General features: G+C 48.4%; 1 protein-coding gene across 1 annotated transcript; it reads right to left on the minus strand.

Moving 5' to 3' along the window:
• Positions 1-2,634: 2,634 nt before the first annotated feature.
• COMP (cartilage oligomeric matrix protein) lies at positions 2,635-18,496 on the minus strand. The gene is made up of 19 exons (XM_086767091.1): positions 18,108-18,496; positions 15,908-15,993; positions 13,929-13,980; positions 11,609-11,781; positions 10,208-10,345; positions 9,455-9,532; positions 9,151-9,309; positions 8,521-8,625; positions 8,232-8,339; positions 7,644-7,803; positions 6,309-6,427; positions 5,836-5,888; positions 5,212-5,405; positions 4,700-4,878; positions 4,435-4,483; positions 4,018-4,214; positions 3,706-3,878; positions 3,397-3,536; positions 2,635-3,219 (listed from the first exon to the last, which is right to left on the minus strand). The coding sequence occupies exons 1-19, from the start codon at positions 18,181-18,183 to the stop codon at positions 3,173-3,175; spliced, it is 2,286 nt and encodes a 761-aa protein (XP_086623217.1). The 5' UTR covers positions 18,184-18,496; the 3' UTR covers positions 2,635-3,172.
• Positions 18,497-19,272: the final 776 nt, after the last annotated feature.

Genomic DNA, 19,272 nt, shown 5'->3' on the forward strand with positions numbered 1-19,272 from the left:
CTGTGATAATGTTTTTTGGGGGGGGTGTGGGGCTCGCTTAGACAGAACATCCGGTGCTGGACCCTGGGCGTTCACGGCACGAGCGCCGGCGCAGCGGGAAGGTAACTGTGTACAAACGTAGCGCGTTCACATCAGCGATCGCCGGTCGGATCGCGCAGCGCTGTGCCTGAAATACTGTATTCCAGTCAGCTGTTAACTAAGAAGAGTAGACGCCGAGGTTTGATTTTGGGGAGGAATTAGAGCTTTTGGATACTTTTTCTTCTTACCTTAACGGAGCCCCCATCTGCGGAAGGATTCCTTGTAGGCGAAGTGGGAGTTAAATGTGTTAGTGCTCATGAAGGGAAAGTTTGATTTTAATAAAATTAAATACAGCTGCTTGTGGCAGCTTCTCACAGACTGGCAGCTAAAAACAACTTCATGTCGTTCATCGAGCTTGGGGAAGAGTGTCAACTTATGCATTTCAGGGACAGTTTCGTATACTGTTCCGTACAAGCTAAACTTTTTCTATCAAAATGATTTGTGGATTATTTCACTGATATATGCAATCCTGTACTCAGCTACAGCGTTGGTGGCACAGGAACTCTGGAAGAGTTGTCCCTGCGACATGCAAGTTTATTTATTGTGGTTTTCTATGGGTAAAGTGGGAAACTGAAGTTGGCTTTAAGTGTTTGCAATCTGAGAAATGATGTGAAAAAGCAGCTCAACTAAATGTACATTCTTTTCAATCTTTTCTTTTTGTGTGAAGGCTTTTGTCTTTGTACCTTTGCATTATTTGTAAATGAAATGTAATAAAAGTTCAAATGTTTTTGTCTCTGGCTGCTCAGCTTTTTCTTAGCTTCCTGTGTTTGTGTTTTGACTCAGGTTTTTCAGTGTTGCTGTTTCCAGTGCTCGTGTTTGTAAAGAAACAGCAAAATCAAATTGTTTTGGTTAGCTGGCTTCCTACAGCTACGAAACTGCCCTCTGGGTTCCTCTTCCAGGGGAAGCTGGAGACAGATCTGAAAGATGCAAAGCACTGTGATGTTTGAGATGTAAACTGTCCCCAGAGCAGTCCCCGCGTTCCGCGCTCTCGCGGCGCTGCGGTGACTGTCCGCGCCTGGGCGGGGTTTTGGGTAAGAGGCTGGCTGTCTGTCCGAGTCGTTGGGTTTGTGAAGGAGAACGAGCTGTGAATGTTCAGACCTGCCTGATCAGGCTGTCATACGTGCGTGCTTACAGCACTGGGCACAGCCTTCACCGCCGTCAGGCTGGCCGTCAAGGTGAGTAGAGCCGGCGGTGAAAATCGTGTGTTCCTGAGGCAGGCGGGACAGCGACCAGCTCCTCCGCGTCGGCAGTTATTTCCTCGCCCTTCCGAATTGAATTAACCTTCTTGAATTAACCACTGTTTTATGCTTCTCTGTGGGAAAGGTTCAGCTGTGCTCGGGTGCTGCCCCGCGGGACGGTGTGCTGGGGAGACAGCCGTCCTGGTTCCCTGTTCGTGTGAGGCGTCACCCAGCCGATCGTCACCGAGGCTGAGTGACCGCGCCAACTTCCCGGTGACCAGTGTGAGCAAGAGGTGGTTCGTTCTGCTCTCGGCTTGGAGACGTTCCCTCTGTGCCCACGGCCGCTTTGGGATCGGTTTCTCGGAAGCTGTAGTGTCCCTTCGGAACCCGAAGCCCTTTTGTGTGGGGACGTTGTGCTCTGCCCTGCCTCATCAGCATTTTCTGCTGTGGGGGAAAGAAGCCCCGGTGGCTGTTCTGGTGGCAGCTGTAGAGCGGAAGGGAGGTGTTCCCGTAAGCGCTGCGCTCAGCAAGCGCGCGGTCTCTGCACGAGCCAGTGGGCAAACCTCTGTTCCGGCAGATCTCCGCTTAGGCTGTTGCCTCCAGAATGTGGCGTTCCAACGCGTGCAGCTGTGCAGGCCCACGCTTGGTACAGCGCAGCTTTTGCCGTCAGCTTTCCGCGAGGAGAGGGAAGGTTGTGTTCGCACCGTGCTGGTGTGGTGGCAGTGACAGAAGCGGCACAGCCGCCAGCCTCAGCCGGGAGCGGAGCTGTGAAGGAGGCTGCAGAGCTGCGCTGCCAGGTATCCAACGGGAACGGCCTTTCTGGTGGCACCACGCGCAAACCACGTGCAAGCTTCAGGATAATTAACGCGGACTGCTTGCCTGAAGCACCGTGTAAACTTTGGCTTTGCTGTCTCCCAGGCAGCGGGGAATGCCGCCAGGTGTTTGTGTACTCGGGAGGACTGGGGATGGCACAGGGCAGGGTTTAAGACTTCCTGTGTTACCAAGCGCAGAAGCCCGTTGCGCATGGCTGCTCTTTCCAGCTCAGGTGAGCAGCCACGACACTACCGGCTCCGGTTTTCCCAGTTCCTCAGCTACGTGTGGGAATCCTGGCATGGTGTCGTAAGACAAATCAAGCATACAGCCTTCACTGATCACTCTAAAACTAACTGCCACTTACCAGAACCAGGCAGGACAGCCTCACGAGCGGGCGGCTCTTAAACACGTGGCCCTGTGCTCTTGGTCTGTAACACAGCTGTGCGCTCAGCCGAGCACGCTCTAGCAGGACTGTTGCTCTCGGCTTTTGAGTTTCTCTGTTACGCTCCTGTATCAGCAAAGTTTCAAAAAACTTTGAGCAAAAAGCAGCACGCACGTGACCAAGGAGAATTCTATTATTTATTTTCCAGCATTCCAGAACAAAGACACTCTCCCTAAAGTGCTTTTTAATGTTTTGTGAGCAGCTGGTACAGAGGCCGCTCTCAGTGTCCTTTTCAGACTGGTGCTGGGTTTGCCTTGCAGTAGGTCGTGAAAAGGAGAACAACATTCACACTTGAGAGCCTTTGAGTAGGGAAAGGATTCCTGGGAACCATCCGTGCTAAACTTCCTCGAACAATTCCAGCTACTGCAAGTAGCTTCTCAGCGCATCTCTTCCACGTAGCGTAGAGAGCTAGTGTTCGCAGCAGCACTGGCTTCTGCTCACACTCGCTGGCTACGCCTCTGCTGCTCCAGGAGGGTTTCATAGCGTTTACAGAAAGTTGCTGTTGTAGAAAAGCTGCCAGAGGAGGCACGGACGTGTGGTGCTGCGCAGAGTGCAGTGGTACGGTACTTACAGTTCTCTGGACAGTATTCCAGCGCAATAGTGGGGCAGCGGAGCACATTTTTTAAAGCAAGTTTGGCTGGACAGACGTTTAAACCGGAAGTTAGTCTTGCTGAACTCTAAATGTTTCGTAGTCTTCTGGAATGGTGTCTGAGGAGGATGAAATTAAAGCAAAGTTAGATGAGAAGTAGAACCAGAAATGGAAAATAGAACAAGCTACTGCATGCCATCCCATTACAGCTGCATGCGCAGCCCGACCAAGAACAAATTGCCTTCAGAAAGCAAAACGGCAAAAGTGTCTGTATCTGCCTTTCCAAACGAACTCACCGTTGCAGCGGTAACGCAGGTTTGACCAAATAATGTTCTCTTGGGAGAAGCAGAAGACTCCCAGGCGTCCTCCTCGCATAGTTGTGTCAAGGACAACTCCAGTGTCTGCTACTACTTCAGGGCCTTCGTAGAAGCGAGCTCTAGGAGAGAACAAGCGCGTGCAGGACATGGACGTGAGACTGGCGCGCCCTCGTAGACACCGTTCCTCAGTCAGACCCTCCCTGCTCTTTGCAGGGACCGCACTGGAGCTGCTGCCTTCACGTGTTAAACTTCCACGCAGCCGCGCAGAGGGAACGGTGGAGGCCTCACCTGATGTATCCAACCTGAGGCCGATGTTGCAGGAACCAGCGGTAGGACGTCTTGTCCTTCCAGCCGGAATTGCGAGGGTCTTTCCACAGCAGTTTGACCTGGTCTGTGGTGTCTCCGGTGTGCCAGAGAGAATTGCGGAGATACTCCCCCGGGCCTGTTTTAGACTTCACTGCCTAACATGGAGAAGAGACTGGTTAAATGTGTGCAGAAGGGACTGACTGACGGTAGCTGCGTGCCCCGCTCTGTCCAAGCAGCACAGCCAAGAAAAAGGCAAAAATCCACTCCACAGTTGTTTTCCAGTGGCTGCTTTACCTTCAGCTGAATTCCAGGTTCTGCCACTGCTCGGAAGGGGTTTGCCTGCCAGTATGTCTGCTCCATCTGCTTCCACATGACCACGTAAAAGCTGGAACTGTCCTGGTAGCCAAATATGAAGCCAGCGTAATCATCGTCTGTGACAGTGTTGACGTGGAATGTGCCCTCGAAGTCCACGCCGTTGAATGCCGTGTAGCCTGTAATTGGGAGGAAAACAAACATTCTGTACTCTAAGACAGAATGTAAATCCAGTTCTTTCTGGTTTCAGGTGGGGGAAATGTATTTTGCTAAGCCAAATCTGAAGACACTGCCTACTACAGAAAATACTTTGGAATCATGAAGCAGTGTCTGAAATACTTGTAAAAGCTGCGGGTTACGAGTGACAATTTTCCGAGAGGACAAAAATAAGCGCCTCACCTACAGCCAGGCCAGGATCGCTGTTCATGGTCTGCACAATTTCCATGCCCTGCGAAAGACGAATGTTGGCTCATTAGGACAGCGCCAAACCTACCGCCGTTCCTCTTGTTAAGGGACCAGAGGTGGAGCAGGGAGGAGACTCCAGGATGAGGGCGTTGTTGAGCAGTACCATTAAGCCTGCCGAGTCTTTTAATGAAATCTGCCCCCCGTTTGGTACAGGCCCCTCCCACCTGCCTCGCTAGCCCGTTCTGGAGCACTCTCCTACCTGGTTGAGGACAATCCAGTTGGGGTCAATCTGTGCGTCCCCCTCAGGGTCCAGTACGACCGTCTGGAAAGCCCTGAAGTCCGTCAGCGTCACTTCTGCGTTCTCTGGGCACACGTCGATTCTGTCGATCACCATGTCTCTGTCAAAGTCATCCTCACAAAGGTTTCCCACACCATCACCTGAGCGCGTGACAAAGAAAAGGAGTAACAAGCTTTCATTAATTTCTCCTACTACTCAGCTAGCAGACAGTTGCAAAGAAACCCTGAGGCTTCTCCTGCTTGCAGGGTTGCTGTGAACAGAAGAAACACCTCAAATTGTAGACACTTCCAGAACTTTTCCCTGATATGATCCTGATGTCAGGGTCACTGCAGATCTGAAAACGAGGTAAGACTCCCAGGTCAGTGCTGAGGAGATCTTGCTTCTTGTCTTTCTCTGGTGGTCAAACTGATCTGCGCTGGCCACCAGGAACGGAAGGCCACCGAGCAGAGCTAATGCGCATCCATTTTCCTTACCATCTGAGTCTTCTTGGCCAGGGTTAGGGACAAGCCGGCAGTTATCGGGGCCCGGAGGTTTCTCATCTGGTATCCCATCGTTGTCGTCGTCATCATCGCACTCGTCTCCCAGCCCGTCGTTGTCTGTGTCCACCTGGGAGCTGTTGGGCACTGACGGGCAGTTATCCCGCGTGTCCTGGTGGCCATCCCCATCACTGGTGGAGAAAATTACAGGTAAAGATTAGCCGCTGATGTGCTTTTAAAATAAGCACGCAACACCTTTCTAGGAGCTGGGATCCTCAACAAGAACAGCACAATTGGTGATTTTAGACCTAGGAAGTCCTAAATTATTAGTTACATCATGAATGTCAGAAATACTCCAGCTGTAGTGCATGAACAGATCTGAGTGCAGCGGCTATGACGAGCACGCCTGCCGGCAGCACGCTTACAGCTGCCAGCCTTTGGGCCTTGCTTCCACTGGCAACTTTTTCTGAGGGCTGAAGAAAATTCCCCCTTCTTGGTCTGATAAAAAGACAGAGGTTAAGGCCGAGCGAGGTCCCACAGAGTTGCCACCACATGCCTTCCCCGCTCCCTGGCCCCAAGATTTCATGCAGCCTAGGTATAATTTTTGCAGCAGGCTCTCACCTGTCCTGGTTGGTGTCACAGACATCTCCCACTAGATCATGGTCAGTGTCTTTCTAGTAAAATAAAGCAATAATAATTTAAACTTCCCAGAGATCAAGAGGGGGATCAGGCAATCAAGAGAACAAAGAGAGCTGTCAGCGATTGAAAGCAGAGCTGACAACAGGCAGAGAAGTCCTTCTGCAGGATTTACAAGCTGCCCTGCGCAATCCAGGCAGTGCTATTTCTAAACACAGATGAGCAAGGCAGGCAGAGAGACGCCCGGGGGCAACACTTCCTCTCTGACTTACTCTTCTGTTCCCCAGGACCTCTAATCTGAGGGGCCAGGCTTTTGTACTGCAGGACGGCAGTTGACGTTTGCGAGGGGCAGTCTGGGTGCGTTACCAGGTAAGCAGGCCTTAGACAGATGATGTGAGCGCTGTCTTGCCCGGGGGAAATGAACCCATACGGCTGCGAAATCCGGAGTGCTTCCTTACCTGGTCTGGGTTACTGACCGTGGGGCAGCTGTCACACACATCTCCTACTCCATCACCATCGCTGTCTTTCTGATCAGCGTTAGGAACCCTTTTACAGTTGTCCACTGTGTTTTTGATCCCTGTGAAACATGTAAAGCGCATGGCAAAAATCTAGGACAGCTGAATTCATGTAAAAAAGCAACAATTTCAATTTTTGCTTCCATTTTGCACACTTAATTTAAGTTGCATCCCAGCAGCTATGGGGGATGGAAGAGAGCACCAGCAGCTGATGTTAAAACACCCTCCAGACTGCATCACAATGGGTGTCTGAGCATGCTAGTGCACGTGAACCTGGGAGGAACCATCCTTAACTGCATTCCTCAGAGAAAGCTGAGGAACTGAAGAACTTGGCTCCAAACTGGCATCGTGTCTGTGCAGGACTGAGTGGGCAAGAGGGTGAAGATGAAGCTGTCTGCAGTTTCCTAAACCACAACAGAGCCTTTTTCCTCTAAAGTAGACAGCTATGTAATTATATAATAAGTCCAGGTCACTCTTGGCTATTTGACGTGGACAATTCAGACGGTGCCTTTTCGAGGCCCGAGACAGGACAGGAACAATCTAATTGGCACCAGTATGACTTCACTTCCCACGTCTCTCATTCACCTACTACACCAGCAAATCGTGCCAGCAGGGAGCTGCTTGGCAGGATGTCGCCAGACCCAAACAGCACTAGCTGCGCTGGAAATACTCTGTAAATAAATATGTATGTCTCAGGCCAGCAGCAGTTGTGATTTCTGGCTTTTGAAAGCAGGCTTTGTGCAAATACAGCATCGTTAGCACACAGACTGTTTCTAAAGCCAGCCAGGTTTTTGGTTTGGTTTGTGTTTTTTTTTTACCCCAGAAGACAGCCCTGACACATGCTGCCTTGAGCCAGTGGCTGCTAACAACTAGGGTATTCCCATACTGCTTCATGAGTTTAAATTGCAGCACGAAGTAGCATCCTTGTCTGGGCTGAGCTCAGTGTGTATGGTGCATCTTTCTTTTTTAAAAGTCTGACACAGGTTTGATGTGATTGTGCACAATAAGAGTGCTAATAAAAAGTTTTAGCACCATCATGATAGATCTTGAAACCCTGCAAGAGCTGAACTGCGAAGGACCCTGGCTTGACTGCTCATCTTGGTATCTTAAGAACTGAGCTGCGCTCCACCCCACCAGAAATCAGTTCTGCTCCTCTAGAGCTCAAGCCTCTGAAGGCTGGCACTGCCGTGAGGATCTCTAGATGCATGCTGAATAGCTGCCTGGTTCTCAGGTCAGCATACATGCACCTCTCCGAGGATGCTCTCCAGCTGCTCTTACCATCACCATCCATGTCATCGTCACACTCATCTCCCCTCCCGTCGCCATCGATGTCTCGTTGGTCATTGTTCTTCACTTGGCGGCAGTTGTCACAGGCATCACCAAAGTTATCCTTGTCTGCATTGCGCTGGTCGGCGTTGCGCGTGTACACGCAATTGTCCTGTGGGAGAGAGGCACTGGCTGAGGGAAATGTTCAGCGCTGGGCATGCTGCTGAGGAGTGAAGAAGACAAAAGCTCTGAGGTTTGTGTCCGGCAGCTCCGAGAAGCCCAGGAGCCTATCTGCAACCCCAGTCTTGGGTTCCTCCGTTCAGCCTAGTCACTGCCTGTCCAGGGAATACCAGTAGCACCAGAAACGATCCCCAAGCAGTGCCTGACCAAGTGAGAGGGAGGGACTCCCTAACTGTCAAGGGACCACGACTTGTAAAGTCCCTTCAGTGCCACGATGTTCTCTCCTGCCTTCACACCATCCAGATTAAAAGGAAACACCGCATGTTGTGACCTGCAGGTTCTCTGAGTTCACGTTAGAGGTGTCAGCAGTTGCTTTGCAGGATTTCTAGGTACATTTAGGGTAAGAGACAGAATTCAAACCTCGACATTTGATATCCCGTCTCCGTCAGCATCATCGTCACAAGCATCTCCAATGCCATCTCTGTCTGCGTCCTCCTGGCCAGAGTTGGGGACAGTGACGCAGTTATCCTGAAAGCAAAGCAGCAAAGGGCCTGTTAGCAAGCTGTGGGTGTCATTTAGCCTGAGGTCTGAAGGCTGGGCAGGGTCTCGCCGCTCCCACGGCCTGCCCTCAAATCAGAATTGCCCAGTTCTGGTCAGGCATGCCTATGGTAGATCGTTTCCGGCTAAACAGGAGACAACTGCCTCTTACCTTGCGGCATTTTTTATCAGAGCAGCGCTGCTTCTCATCAGGGACTCCGTCAATGTCCGTGTCCTTCCCACAGACGTAGCCGTTCCCTGCCCACCCCACGAGGCACTGGAAGACAGCAGATAAACAAAATGAGGCTGCTGGTGAGTCCCCCGATGGCCATATGCCTCCAAAATTGAAGGCTTTGCATGAGAACCAGCACAAAACATTGCAAATATTGTCTGGCAGAAACAGTTATGCTGTAAATAGCATTTTAAATAGCTCAATACAAGCTCTCTAGCGTTCCTGAGCTTATGAAGACAGATGCAGCAGCAAAACTTCTTGGCTCCAGCAGGCTGCTGAGCGGTTGTTCTCCCTGCTCAGCGGCGTGCAATGTTCCACGACTGACACGTGTGCAGTGCTTCAGGCAAAAAAAAAAAAAAAACAAAAAACCAAGCAAAACCAGTGCTCTGAGCTGCCAGGTGCAGCCCGCTTCGCCAGAGCACTGAAGGAGCTATTGCTGCAGCTCAGGTGTGGATGTCTGTGTCGGGAAGCCGTGCTCTCCAGGAGAGGGCAGTGGCAGACCCACAAGCGAGCACGGCGCAAGGAAACCGGAGCGAGCAGAGCCCGGTCGCGGGGAGGTGTGGGCCTTACCACGCAGGAGATGGAGCCGTCCCGCTCCACGATGCACTCAGCTTTCTCGTGGCATGGACTGATTTCGCCATTAGGGCAGCGCCTCGCTGTTTGGCTCTTGCAGCCATTGACTTGATCCCCAACAAAGCCAGGTTTACAAGCCCCGCACTTGTAGGATCCCTGCAAGAAGCAATGGGAACTGAACTATGACATGAGCCTTGGCAAACCCTTGCTGTAACTTTTCCCAGCAGCTGGATTGTGAGGGCTCGCAGAGGCCGCAGAGCCTGGGGAAGCGATTCACGTGAGGCTCTCCAGGACTATTTACCCGCGTGTTGATGCAGATGGAGTTTGGGACACAGTTTCTGGCAGCACCTGTCTCACATTCATTGATGTCGGTACAAACCTGCCCAGGAAGAACAGAACAGAGTAAGCATTCACTCTCAAGCAGATCCCACACCAGACTGCAGAATTAGGGCATCACTAGCAGCAGAAGCAAAGCCCCTGACACACCTTACCAGGACCCACAGCTCAAAGATTTCCTGCAGAGACGCTTGAGCCAGATCCCAGCATAGTCCTGACCCCAGGCAAGCTGGTCACCCTCTGCAGAGTCACCAGAGATTTCAGCCTGGCAAATAGCTTAGCTCTGAGCTGAGCTGTCAGAGTATCTCCTTACTGTCACAGGACAGGAGAGAGTCAGTGGGGCAAGAAGGTCAAAGACTGCATCCTGTGACCAGCCAGCAGCTCTCTAAATAACACAGGCCATGTGCCATTCCTGCATCCGCTCTTCTGTGGCCTAGTATGACGGATTCTCCAGGCTGGCTCCACAGCCACGAAGGTGTCAGGGACACAGCATTCTCTCCAGCATAGACTCAGCAGAGGTAAGGTGCTGGAGCAGAGGCTGCTGACATGCTAGGACAGCCGTGGCAACTCTCTCCTCTCACTGCAGTCCCACCAGTCCAACGCAGTCATCTTGTATTTCCCTCACATTTCTTTGAGGGTGCCAAGACCTTAGAATTACCGTTACAGAGGGGAAAGAGTGAATGGCTTCTGACGAGAAAGAGAAGTTTCTGAGTCTTACCTGTTTGTTGGCCCTGGCATAAGCCAGTCCCACCCCTTCGACCCTCTGCCCAGTGAAGCCGGGAGGGCAGGGGTCACAGCGGAAGCCAGGTGTGGTGTTAATGCACTGGACCTTCGGGAAGCAGGGGTTTGCGTTGCACTGTAAACAAGAAAGGTTGTGCAGAACTGTGAGGCTGGCTCGCTCAAGGCCAGCTGTGAAGGCAGCTCTCAAAGGAGGCCTTGCTGGGTGAGATCCAGCTATTGTACTTTTATTTTTAAAACATAAACCAAAAATGCATAGAAGTTCCTGGCTTTGCTTGAGAGTGGAAAATGCAGCTTCCTCATCTCAGTTGTTCTCCCAAGTTCCAATATGTGCAGACAAGTAAAACAAATCAACTTTCAGGACTAATTCTTCTTCGGTGACATCAATTGCCCAGGCAAAGAGCTGGCTTCACTTCCTGGCAGTCTCTGAATCCAGAGAACTGGACAATTTCTTACACTGGTTTTGAAAGACAAGACCACTTGTTTGTTTACTACTCTGGGAAGCAATTGTCTTTCCAAAGTTGCTATTAATACTTGCTTTATTTTCTCCAACACTTCATTATTTTCACTGAATTCTTACGCTCTGTACTGGTAGATGCAGTGCATTAACACAGTGGTTCCAACATTTTGGTGACTGTGAGATTCTCATCAATCTCCAAAGCTCCCTTTGACCTTTTTAACTTCAGCGGGTTTTTAAACTGAAGCACCGTAAAGGTGATATGGCTTTGCAAGACACAGTTGCTTGGTGGACTAATCAGCAAGCACAGGACTACGGTTTGGGAACCACAGAACTAAGGAGCCTTTTGGAGATGCAAAATTAATGGTTGAGTAAAGATTTGATACACACACAGAGTAAAGTTGATGGAACGCCACACTTTCTAACACACACACAAAAAAATTAAACAGCATCTGCCTAGCAAGGTCTGATAGAAAGGCAGGAGTAAAGCAATACAAGTAGTGTGGGCAAGACTTATTGGAGAAAGGACTGTTTGGGAAGCATTTGATTCTGTTCCACACATAATAAATCTTATCTCTAACAACTCGTCAGCCATTAGCTCACAAGATTGTAAGAGCAAAACAACTGTTCTGGTCTTCCAAACTTACCTTCCTGCATGGTACAAACCAAAAGATTTATTTTGTGTCAGCCTGTGTGTCTTTTATAAAGAAATGCCTAGTTAGACTGGCTATAAAACCAACACGGAACAAAGCTTAAGGGAGGGTGAGATGCAGACTTCCTTCCATTGAAATGGGGTTTCTGTTGAACTTCAGCTCCTGGGGGAATTGCAAGACTTTTTCTTTACAACCACAAGACAAACTCGCAACATTCCCAGAAAAGCGAGCCGGTTTTGTGACTTCCAGCCTCTCCTACTTTTTTTTTTACCTCATTGATATCTGTGCAGTGGGACCCATTGCCTGAATAACCTGGGGGACAGGGGCCGCAGCGGAAGCCAGTGCCGGTCTCGGTGCAGGCCACTCCAGGGAAGCAGGAGTTTGGGAGGCATCTGTTAAACTGTGTCACAGTGATGACAGGGCCTGTCGCCTCCGGGTGCATGCCTACAGGACAAAAGGAATGTTAAGAACAGAGCTGTCACTGCCAGAGACTATCGTCAGGTGGTCCCATCGTCTCAGAAGATATCAGTGTGCTTCAGTCTCCTTGCATCCTTTCTGAGGCTTGAGCAGTTGTAGCTGTTTTCTAAATGGAGAAAAATGAAACCAGAAGCAGCAGCTCGACAGATTTCTGAGTCAGAGTAGGCAAAAAAAAAGTGAGTAAGAAACCCCAGAAATCTTAGCTCACAATCAAAACTCTTGTGCTGCCCTCCTTGTGGGTGTAATGCCCTTGTCTTTGGAGTTCCACAGAGATCAGTTCTGTCCCTGGTTCCTCTACAACTACACCTCACTGGCAGGATGGACTCAGACACCTGGCTAAAGCAGAACTCACACAGCATGGGCTTAGATCTGGGACCCGTTGCGGGGGGCTGTCGGCCAAAATCTCTGCTGCGGAAGGCAGGCATGCTAAACAGGAATGCACTCACATCAGGCTGACGTGAGGCTCTCGTGCCATAATGTTACGCATAACGTGCTACCTGTTACCTCCACAGGGCTAGGAAACCTCGCTGCATCCTGGCAGATGAGAAACCAGTCTGTTACTCAGACATCCCCACTTCTAGGCTGGAACACAGCAATGCGGTCTATCCACGCATGAAGTACTGTGATGTGCAGGAAATTCTAAGCCATATAAAATGCTGCTGCAGTTCTAGAAGTGCATCAAGCCTATCCTCACACTGCTGCACACCAGCTTCCCTTGAAGTTTTCAGCCAAATGCCAGGTTTTTTGTCCTTATCCTCACGACCTAACCCACAGCACAAGAGAATTTGAAAATTTAATCTGTACGGGACACAGAACTTCACTTAAGGCCAATTCAAGACTGTGAATAAACTTTCCCACAAACTAAGTTTGTCACAAGTCTCCCACACCCCCTACTCTAAGTAGCAAGGACACTTTTTGCTCCTGATTTCTCCTGCTTAAAAGCCCAACATAAAAACCCTGAAACAAAACAAAACAAAAACCAACAGTCTACCACCACCAGCAACTAAATCTTCACTAAAAATAAGGCCTCTTCTCTCCATGCTTCACTTTCTGAGACACAATGAGAGAAGCACACGACTGCTGTGAGTCACATTGCTCAATGCATGACTAAAAGAGGCTCAAATTCTACAGTAAGGAGTGCAGGAGAAGGACGCACACAAAGCAGAATAGTAAGTGGGGAAGGCAGAAATCAAGTAACAGAGAGAAAGTTCAAGACAGTTTTATGAGCAAATTATTAAAGCAATTGCTGTGGATGAATGCGTTTCTGTACTGCGGGTCCCAGAAGCTTTGGCTAATCTCTTTTCCAGCAGACACACAATCTCTCCAAGTGCAGAAATGGTTATTGCTCCACCCTTTGAGCGTACCGGCAAATAACAGAGCATCTCCTGGAACCATGCTATCTGAAAGCCAGATATACTGGCAGTAAGTTCCAGTCTAGAAAAAAAAACATTTACTGGGGAGCAGAGAGCAAGATCTGTATGGGAGAACTTATCACCCTGTTTCCCGAATCCTCTGTAAACGACCTCTTTGGATGGTGGCAGCACTAGGGTGGAAGGAATAGCAGAGCAATGCCTCTTGGGGGTGATGTTCTCTTCCACTTGCAGCTCAGGAGTAGCAGCTACATCCCACAGGACACCCAGTGTGCATTCCCAGGGAATTCTAACACCGGCCAGGGGCTGGGTTATCGGGAGACGTGGCCGGGCAGCTTTCTGCAGCAGAATGCAGCTACCCTGAGAAGGATAGTGTGGTATGTCACAAAACCACTAACAACTCTTATTTCAGAAATAACAGAAATAAGAAGTACTGGAAGTATTTGCTGGAAGGAAAGACGAGCTTTTTAAGGCTGCTTCTGCACCCCATGCTCAGGCAAGGGGTAAGAGCTGCCACTGAATCACGAGAACAGCGTGGAACATTGGTCCATGCGTGCAGAATGTCATGGGGTAAAAAAAAGCATCACTAATATTGAGTATTACTCTGTGACACAGGTTAATTGTGAAACAAGCTGTTTCCTTTGGGGAGATGGTCACAGGTGGCATTTTCCTACTTGTTTGGACACAAAGGTATGAAGGACTTGGAGAAGGCAGCTGAACGTAGGACTCAGCTCAGTAACTCACCACAGGCATCACACTCCATGACTGTATTCTTCAGGAATGTTATCTCCTTAATCTAGAAGAAAACGAGAACCACCAGTTAGCCAAAGGCTCGGTTTTGCTCCCACGCAAACCAATAGCCCCACTGCCAGAAAACAGGCTGTCTCTGAGCCTGCGCAGCTACTTACGAACAAATCAACTCTTACCCCAAAGTCTATGTTGCCGACTTGAATAATCTCTGACATTGCTTATGCCATTCTTTGGCCCTAATGCCCTTGCCACAAGGATATTCCGAATCTATTCATTAAAGCTCCTCCCTCCAGACTTCCTCTGATCTGCTCTAGGCTCCTGCTCCTTCCAGCTTGCTTCAGTAAAGAGCTAATCTGCAGCACTGGCAGTGCAAAGACGCCGTTCCTTTGGTGAAGAAAGGAATAAGGAGCAGGCACAGGTGAGTGTGTCAGTCTCAAGCTAACATTTATATGACTCCCTAGCATCTCAGATGGCAATCCTAGCAGGCTTCATTCCTGCAAAAGCCTTACTGGCTATCTACAACCCATGCTCAGGGCCACTCTTCCGCCCCCTGTAGACTTCATATCTCCACCATTAAGTCATTTCACTTTGTCAAAAGCTTCCACTCACGTCTCTCTGCCAGCTCCCAGGTATAAGAGCAGGTTTTCATTCTGTTAGATTCCCTCTTCCCTCCAGCACAGCCTGGGGTCGTGTATTTTGAAAAGCTAATGCAGAAACAGATCTAACCCAAATCCCCAGAACATCTGCCATTAGAAGGAAGTGACAGAGGGCAGAGGGGAGAAGTTGGAGCACTGCTAAGGAGTATCAGCGGCTCCTTTGTGCCAAGAATCCTCTGGTCCTTGGCTGAGGAGAGTAGGTCTGGCCTTTTATTGTTATGCTTTTTGCCATCCTTATTGCCAACATCCCAAAATGCTGAATCAAGGAAAAGTAAGTTTTAGAAAATCTTTGCACAGATTAAGAAATTATGAACTGCCACCTTGGCTCTCCAGTGGCATATGCAAGTTTTTCTTCTGAAGAAAAAAGAGTTTTCTTGAAAGCACCATTGAGAAAAAGGCCATGGATGAAAAAAAAAAAATGTAGTGGCCAGAGCAAGAGAAAGAACCAACAGAAAACCTGCATGGAGAAGCAGTGCTAAGCTGGAAGGGGACACTGGAAATCATTGCTTGCGGCTGCCAGGAGCCATGTCTGACCTGATTCCTAGTAAACACTGGGTATTTATGCAGCAGCCTGAAATGTGAGAGTAACTCAATGCAACAGATGTTTTTGCAGATTAGAGGCCGCCCAGTTTGCACTGGCACACAGACCTGTCTGCCATTCCAATTATCTGGCAGGCAGAGGCTGCTGCCCTCAGCTCCCAGAGAGAATGGAACCTTTTTCTGTACTTAAAAGAGAGCTGACCAGACAAACCACCATCTCCTTGTTAAAATGGGAAAAGATCTAAGCACCCAAGAAGTTCCAAATTCCCTAAGAAACTACTGGAGCCAGAAAGGCTTAGGATTAAAACAACAAGAGGAAAGAGTGAATACAGAGCTTGTTTAGACTCCATATGACTTCCCTTTCCAGGACCCTAATAGATGGCTGAAAGGTCTCTTCCATCTTCCAAGTTTGGACTCTCGACTGATTTCATGAGCCCACAAAACCAAGGAAAAAGTGACTTGTTTTTCCAGTTACATATATACCCACAGTGCGTGTGCATGGGTTTTTTTAAGAGCTCACTCTCCATGCACGCTGTTTTTCAGCAGACACAGTTCTAAGCAGCAGATTTTGGAAATCAAATGAATTCACTTTATCTCAGAATTACAGATCTAATTGTGAGACCACCTCTTGGTCCTGGTTTCCAGAGCGGTAATTCTATTGCTCTTTTCACCTAATGCAGAAATCCCCCCCCAATTCCAGAACTCGGCACACAAGGCAGAGGATTCAGTGATCTCTTTTGTCCAGCATATAACAAATTAGGTCCCTTTCTCACTTACCTGCTGTTTCAACAAGTCCCGAACTTCCATCAGCACACGGTTAGTTTCTCTCATCTCTTCCAGCATTTCTGGCCCAACTTCACCTCCTAAAAAACCCAGAGTGGTTGGGAAAAACACAGAAGAGCCATTAGCAGTACAAACCAACTGATAACTTCAGCTGAATATCAAAGATACAGACTCCTCCGCACCAGTCTCTGGAGCTTGCTGGAAATAACAGAGACGTGCACATAGGGTAGGATTTGCCCTGGGCAGGGCAGACCGTGATGATCAGCCGTGCCTGTCGGGTAGGTAACTGTCACCCCTCAGCAAACAAACCGGCCTGGCAGGCTGGCGGTTGTGGTAGCTGTGAATCTGGCATGGTCTCCGCAGTTCACACATGGGAAGGCTTTGCTGCCAAAAGAAGCAAATTAATAATTCAGTGCTGCGGAGGCTGCTGTGAAGGGCACCACTAAAGCAAGGCTCTTTGCTGAGTCTATCTCAAACGTGCTGCCAAGCACTGAACCTGGAAAATCAGCACATCAGCCGTTGCCTCGCCTGTTCTCAAGGTACAGCCTTTTTTCTTGCTGGAGACAGATTCTTTTTGGGTGATGGCAATTTCAAACTGGTGAGTAGTGGCTTTGGGACACAAAGGATACATCTGCTCATCCATGCAACATTGCAAAATCCTGGTTAAGATGTGCTGAACAGAGATATAAATGATCTTACAAGGGCATCTAGGGCAGATGGACATTTCTTTTCCCTCCCATCTGCTAGATTCTAGACTTGCCAAGTCCTTTGAGGCATGCTAAAAATCTAGTCTATACTCCAGCTTCACTCAAGAAGAATGAATGGAAGTAGCTCATTGTTTCTAGAATTACGTACGTTTTAAGAAAACACGAGCCATTTAAAGGAAACTGGATGCAAATTTCAACTCTGGTATTCTCCAGGCTGCCACGAGAAAGTACAGTGTCATTTCTCCATTTTTTTTCTAGATTAATCTGTCCTCTAACAGCAGTCACACCTTGCCTACAGTGTGAGCAAACCTTTATGAAGAGAAAAATAGCAGTAGTTTCTACAAACAGCACTGTGTGTTCAGGAGAAAATTAGCTGGAGTTGGGGATCTGCCTCCTCACACATGAAGAGTTTGTCAGTGCCGAAGGCAGGACGCGAGGCCGTGCCACTGACTCGGTACAACAGCGTTGGCCGCCTCGTGTGACAAATGACCCTGAACGCCTCATGGCTCTTCCCCGCGCAGAACCAAGAGGACTTCATGAATATTTGCAACCTCTCCAATACATTTTGGCTTGGAAACTAAATTGAAAGTACCACAAATGTGTCGCTCTAAGACAGAAAGACTGAACTAAAGTGACGTTTCTTATTTTATTAAAACAAGGAGCTTGCACATAATTTCTAACTTCAAACAGAGGTTTTGAATAAGCTCTGCATGAAGGCTTCAGGCAGTTTCCTTTATTCCTGGGAAGAATTTTCCATCCCCAGTAGCAAGATGTAATTTAAAATAAAAGTTTGGAGTTTTTTTAATATTCAGATTCACAATAATGCTTCAACCACTCAGGAGCGATTTCCAGAGGAAATCTTTGCACTTGCAGACATTTCCATGACTAGGCATCCTTCTCCACGGACTCACTCTGTCTCCGCGAGCACACGCCTGAATCTCTGGGACACAGTCTGAGGCTGTCGGATCTCACCGATCCTCCTGGAGCTGAGCACTCCCCTACTGGGCTGTTCAGAGAAGCGGAACTTTTGTCATTAACTTAGCGTGGCTACGTTCCTGGAAGTCAGAGCTTTCCTGAGCTTTATGTGCACAAGCAGAGAGAACATGCAAGGATCCTCCCATAGGACATTCTGTATGTTCTGTTTTTTTAACTTAAATCACATGCAAAATGCAGACTGATGTAAAGTGCCACTTGTAGGTCATTACAAAACACAACAACATTTCCAGATGCCCTAGAATAAATGTTTTTCTTAAAAAAACTTCACTACTCAGGAGGGGAACTCGGGGAGAATCTAAGACTGAACATTTACAGAGTTAAGCTTCAAGTTTCATATGAAACTACAAAATCCCTAAACACTGCTTTCAGGTTTCAGCAGATGCAGTTGCAATGTTACCTTCTTCCTCATTCTCTTCTGCAAAACAGAATTTTTATAGGAATCTAGAAACCATACGAGTCCAGAAAATATAGAGAGAATTAAAATTACTTACCTGCTCTTCTCTGCTGACATGATGAAAAAGGACAAGAGAGGCAGAGGAGAAAAACAAACGCTAGAGCTGAAATCATCTTTGAATCTCCAGGCAGTGTGGATGTATAGGCTTCTCTTGCAACGAATTTTTAACCTGCAGGTTTGCCTCTGCTCCCCATTAGTGTCTGTGGTTTGCTATTTATGAAGTTGCATTCCTTCCTCCAAAGTTCTTATTCTCTGATGCTGGACGAGGGGTGGACGTCACTTCTGGCTGCTAGTCCACAGAGAACGTTACAAAAGTAAACAATATGAGAAACTCATCAGGAGAGTACTTTAATTTTTTTTTTTCAGACCAGCTTGCACCAAAATAGGTCAGAAAATTCCAGAATTAAATGGATTCTTTTTGGATTGTGTTTTTTATTTCTTCTTCATGGACACAGGATAGACGGATGATTCATATCCCTATCCCTCACAGATTTTCCTTCTAAAACTTCTTGCAAGATCACAAAAGCTATGAGACATCTGGACTTCACTAGAGTTTCAGAAAAGGCTCTTTAAACTTCCAAAAGACAGTTTTACCACTCACACTTGGGGCAGAACTATTGAATCATCCTCCAGCTCCAAAGAGGAGCTATCACATCCTATTTCAGAGAGGGACGGGGCAAATGTGGCAGCCCTAGAGGCTGACGTTCTTACTACCCCTGCCCAGGCTTGTCTAAAGGAAGGGTGCAGTGCAGAAGGGAGGGCATGAAAGGAGGGTAGACTCTGCTGTTTCTTGTCTGTGAAGCAATGAGTCTCAATCCAGCATTTTCCATCAGTCAGTCTCAATCCAGCACTTTCCACCAGAAGACACAGAGTGGATTGAGAAACTCATCTAGAGCAGCCAAAGGAAATCTGCCCAAAGAAAATCTTAAAAGCTACTACCTCAAGGAAATGGCAAGTTAAACTGTGACCTGTAAAAAAGGTTAGTCTGAAGACTAGTGAAATTCTTGATCCACGTTCTCACTGTTTGATTGTGAAATCTGTCAGTGTGTTGATCACACAACACCCTTGGGGACACAGACAGGAAAGCCCCAGGAAACAGTAGCTCAGTCTTTAAAGTGTTACGGCAGCGGGATCCTTGGATATTTACATAAAGATTTTTTTCTCATTTTGACCTCAGACCTCCCGTGTTCAGGAAAAGACTT

This window comes from Chlamydotis macqueenii, chromosome 26, assembly GCF_036417535.1.
Source record: "Chlamydotis macqueenii isolate bChlMac1 chromosome 26, bChlMac1.mat, whole genome shotgun sequence".
Classification (NCBI taxonomy): domain Eukaryota; kingdom Metazoa; phylum Chordata; class Aves; order Otidiformes; family Otididae; genus Chlamydotis; species Chlamydotis macqueenii.

Coding starts and splice junctions, on each gene's coding strand:
- COMP (XM_086767091.1), bottom strand. CDS start 18,183: ATGATTTCAGCTCTAGCGTTTGTTTTTCTCCTCTGCCTCTCTTGTCCT. Junction 13,981..15,907: donor GGGACTTGTTGAAACAGCAG/GTAAGTGAGAAA, acceptor GTTTTCTTCTAG/ATTAAGGAGATAACATTCCT. Junction 5,406..5,835: donor TGTGACACCAACCAGGACAG/GTGAGAGCCTGC, acceptor TTTCTCCACCAG/TGATGGGGATGGCCACCAGG.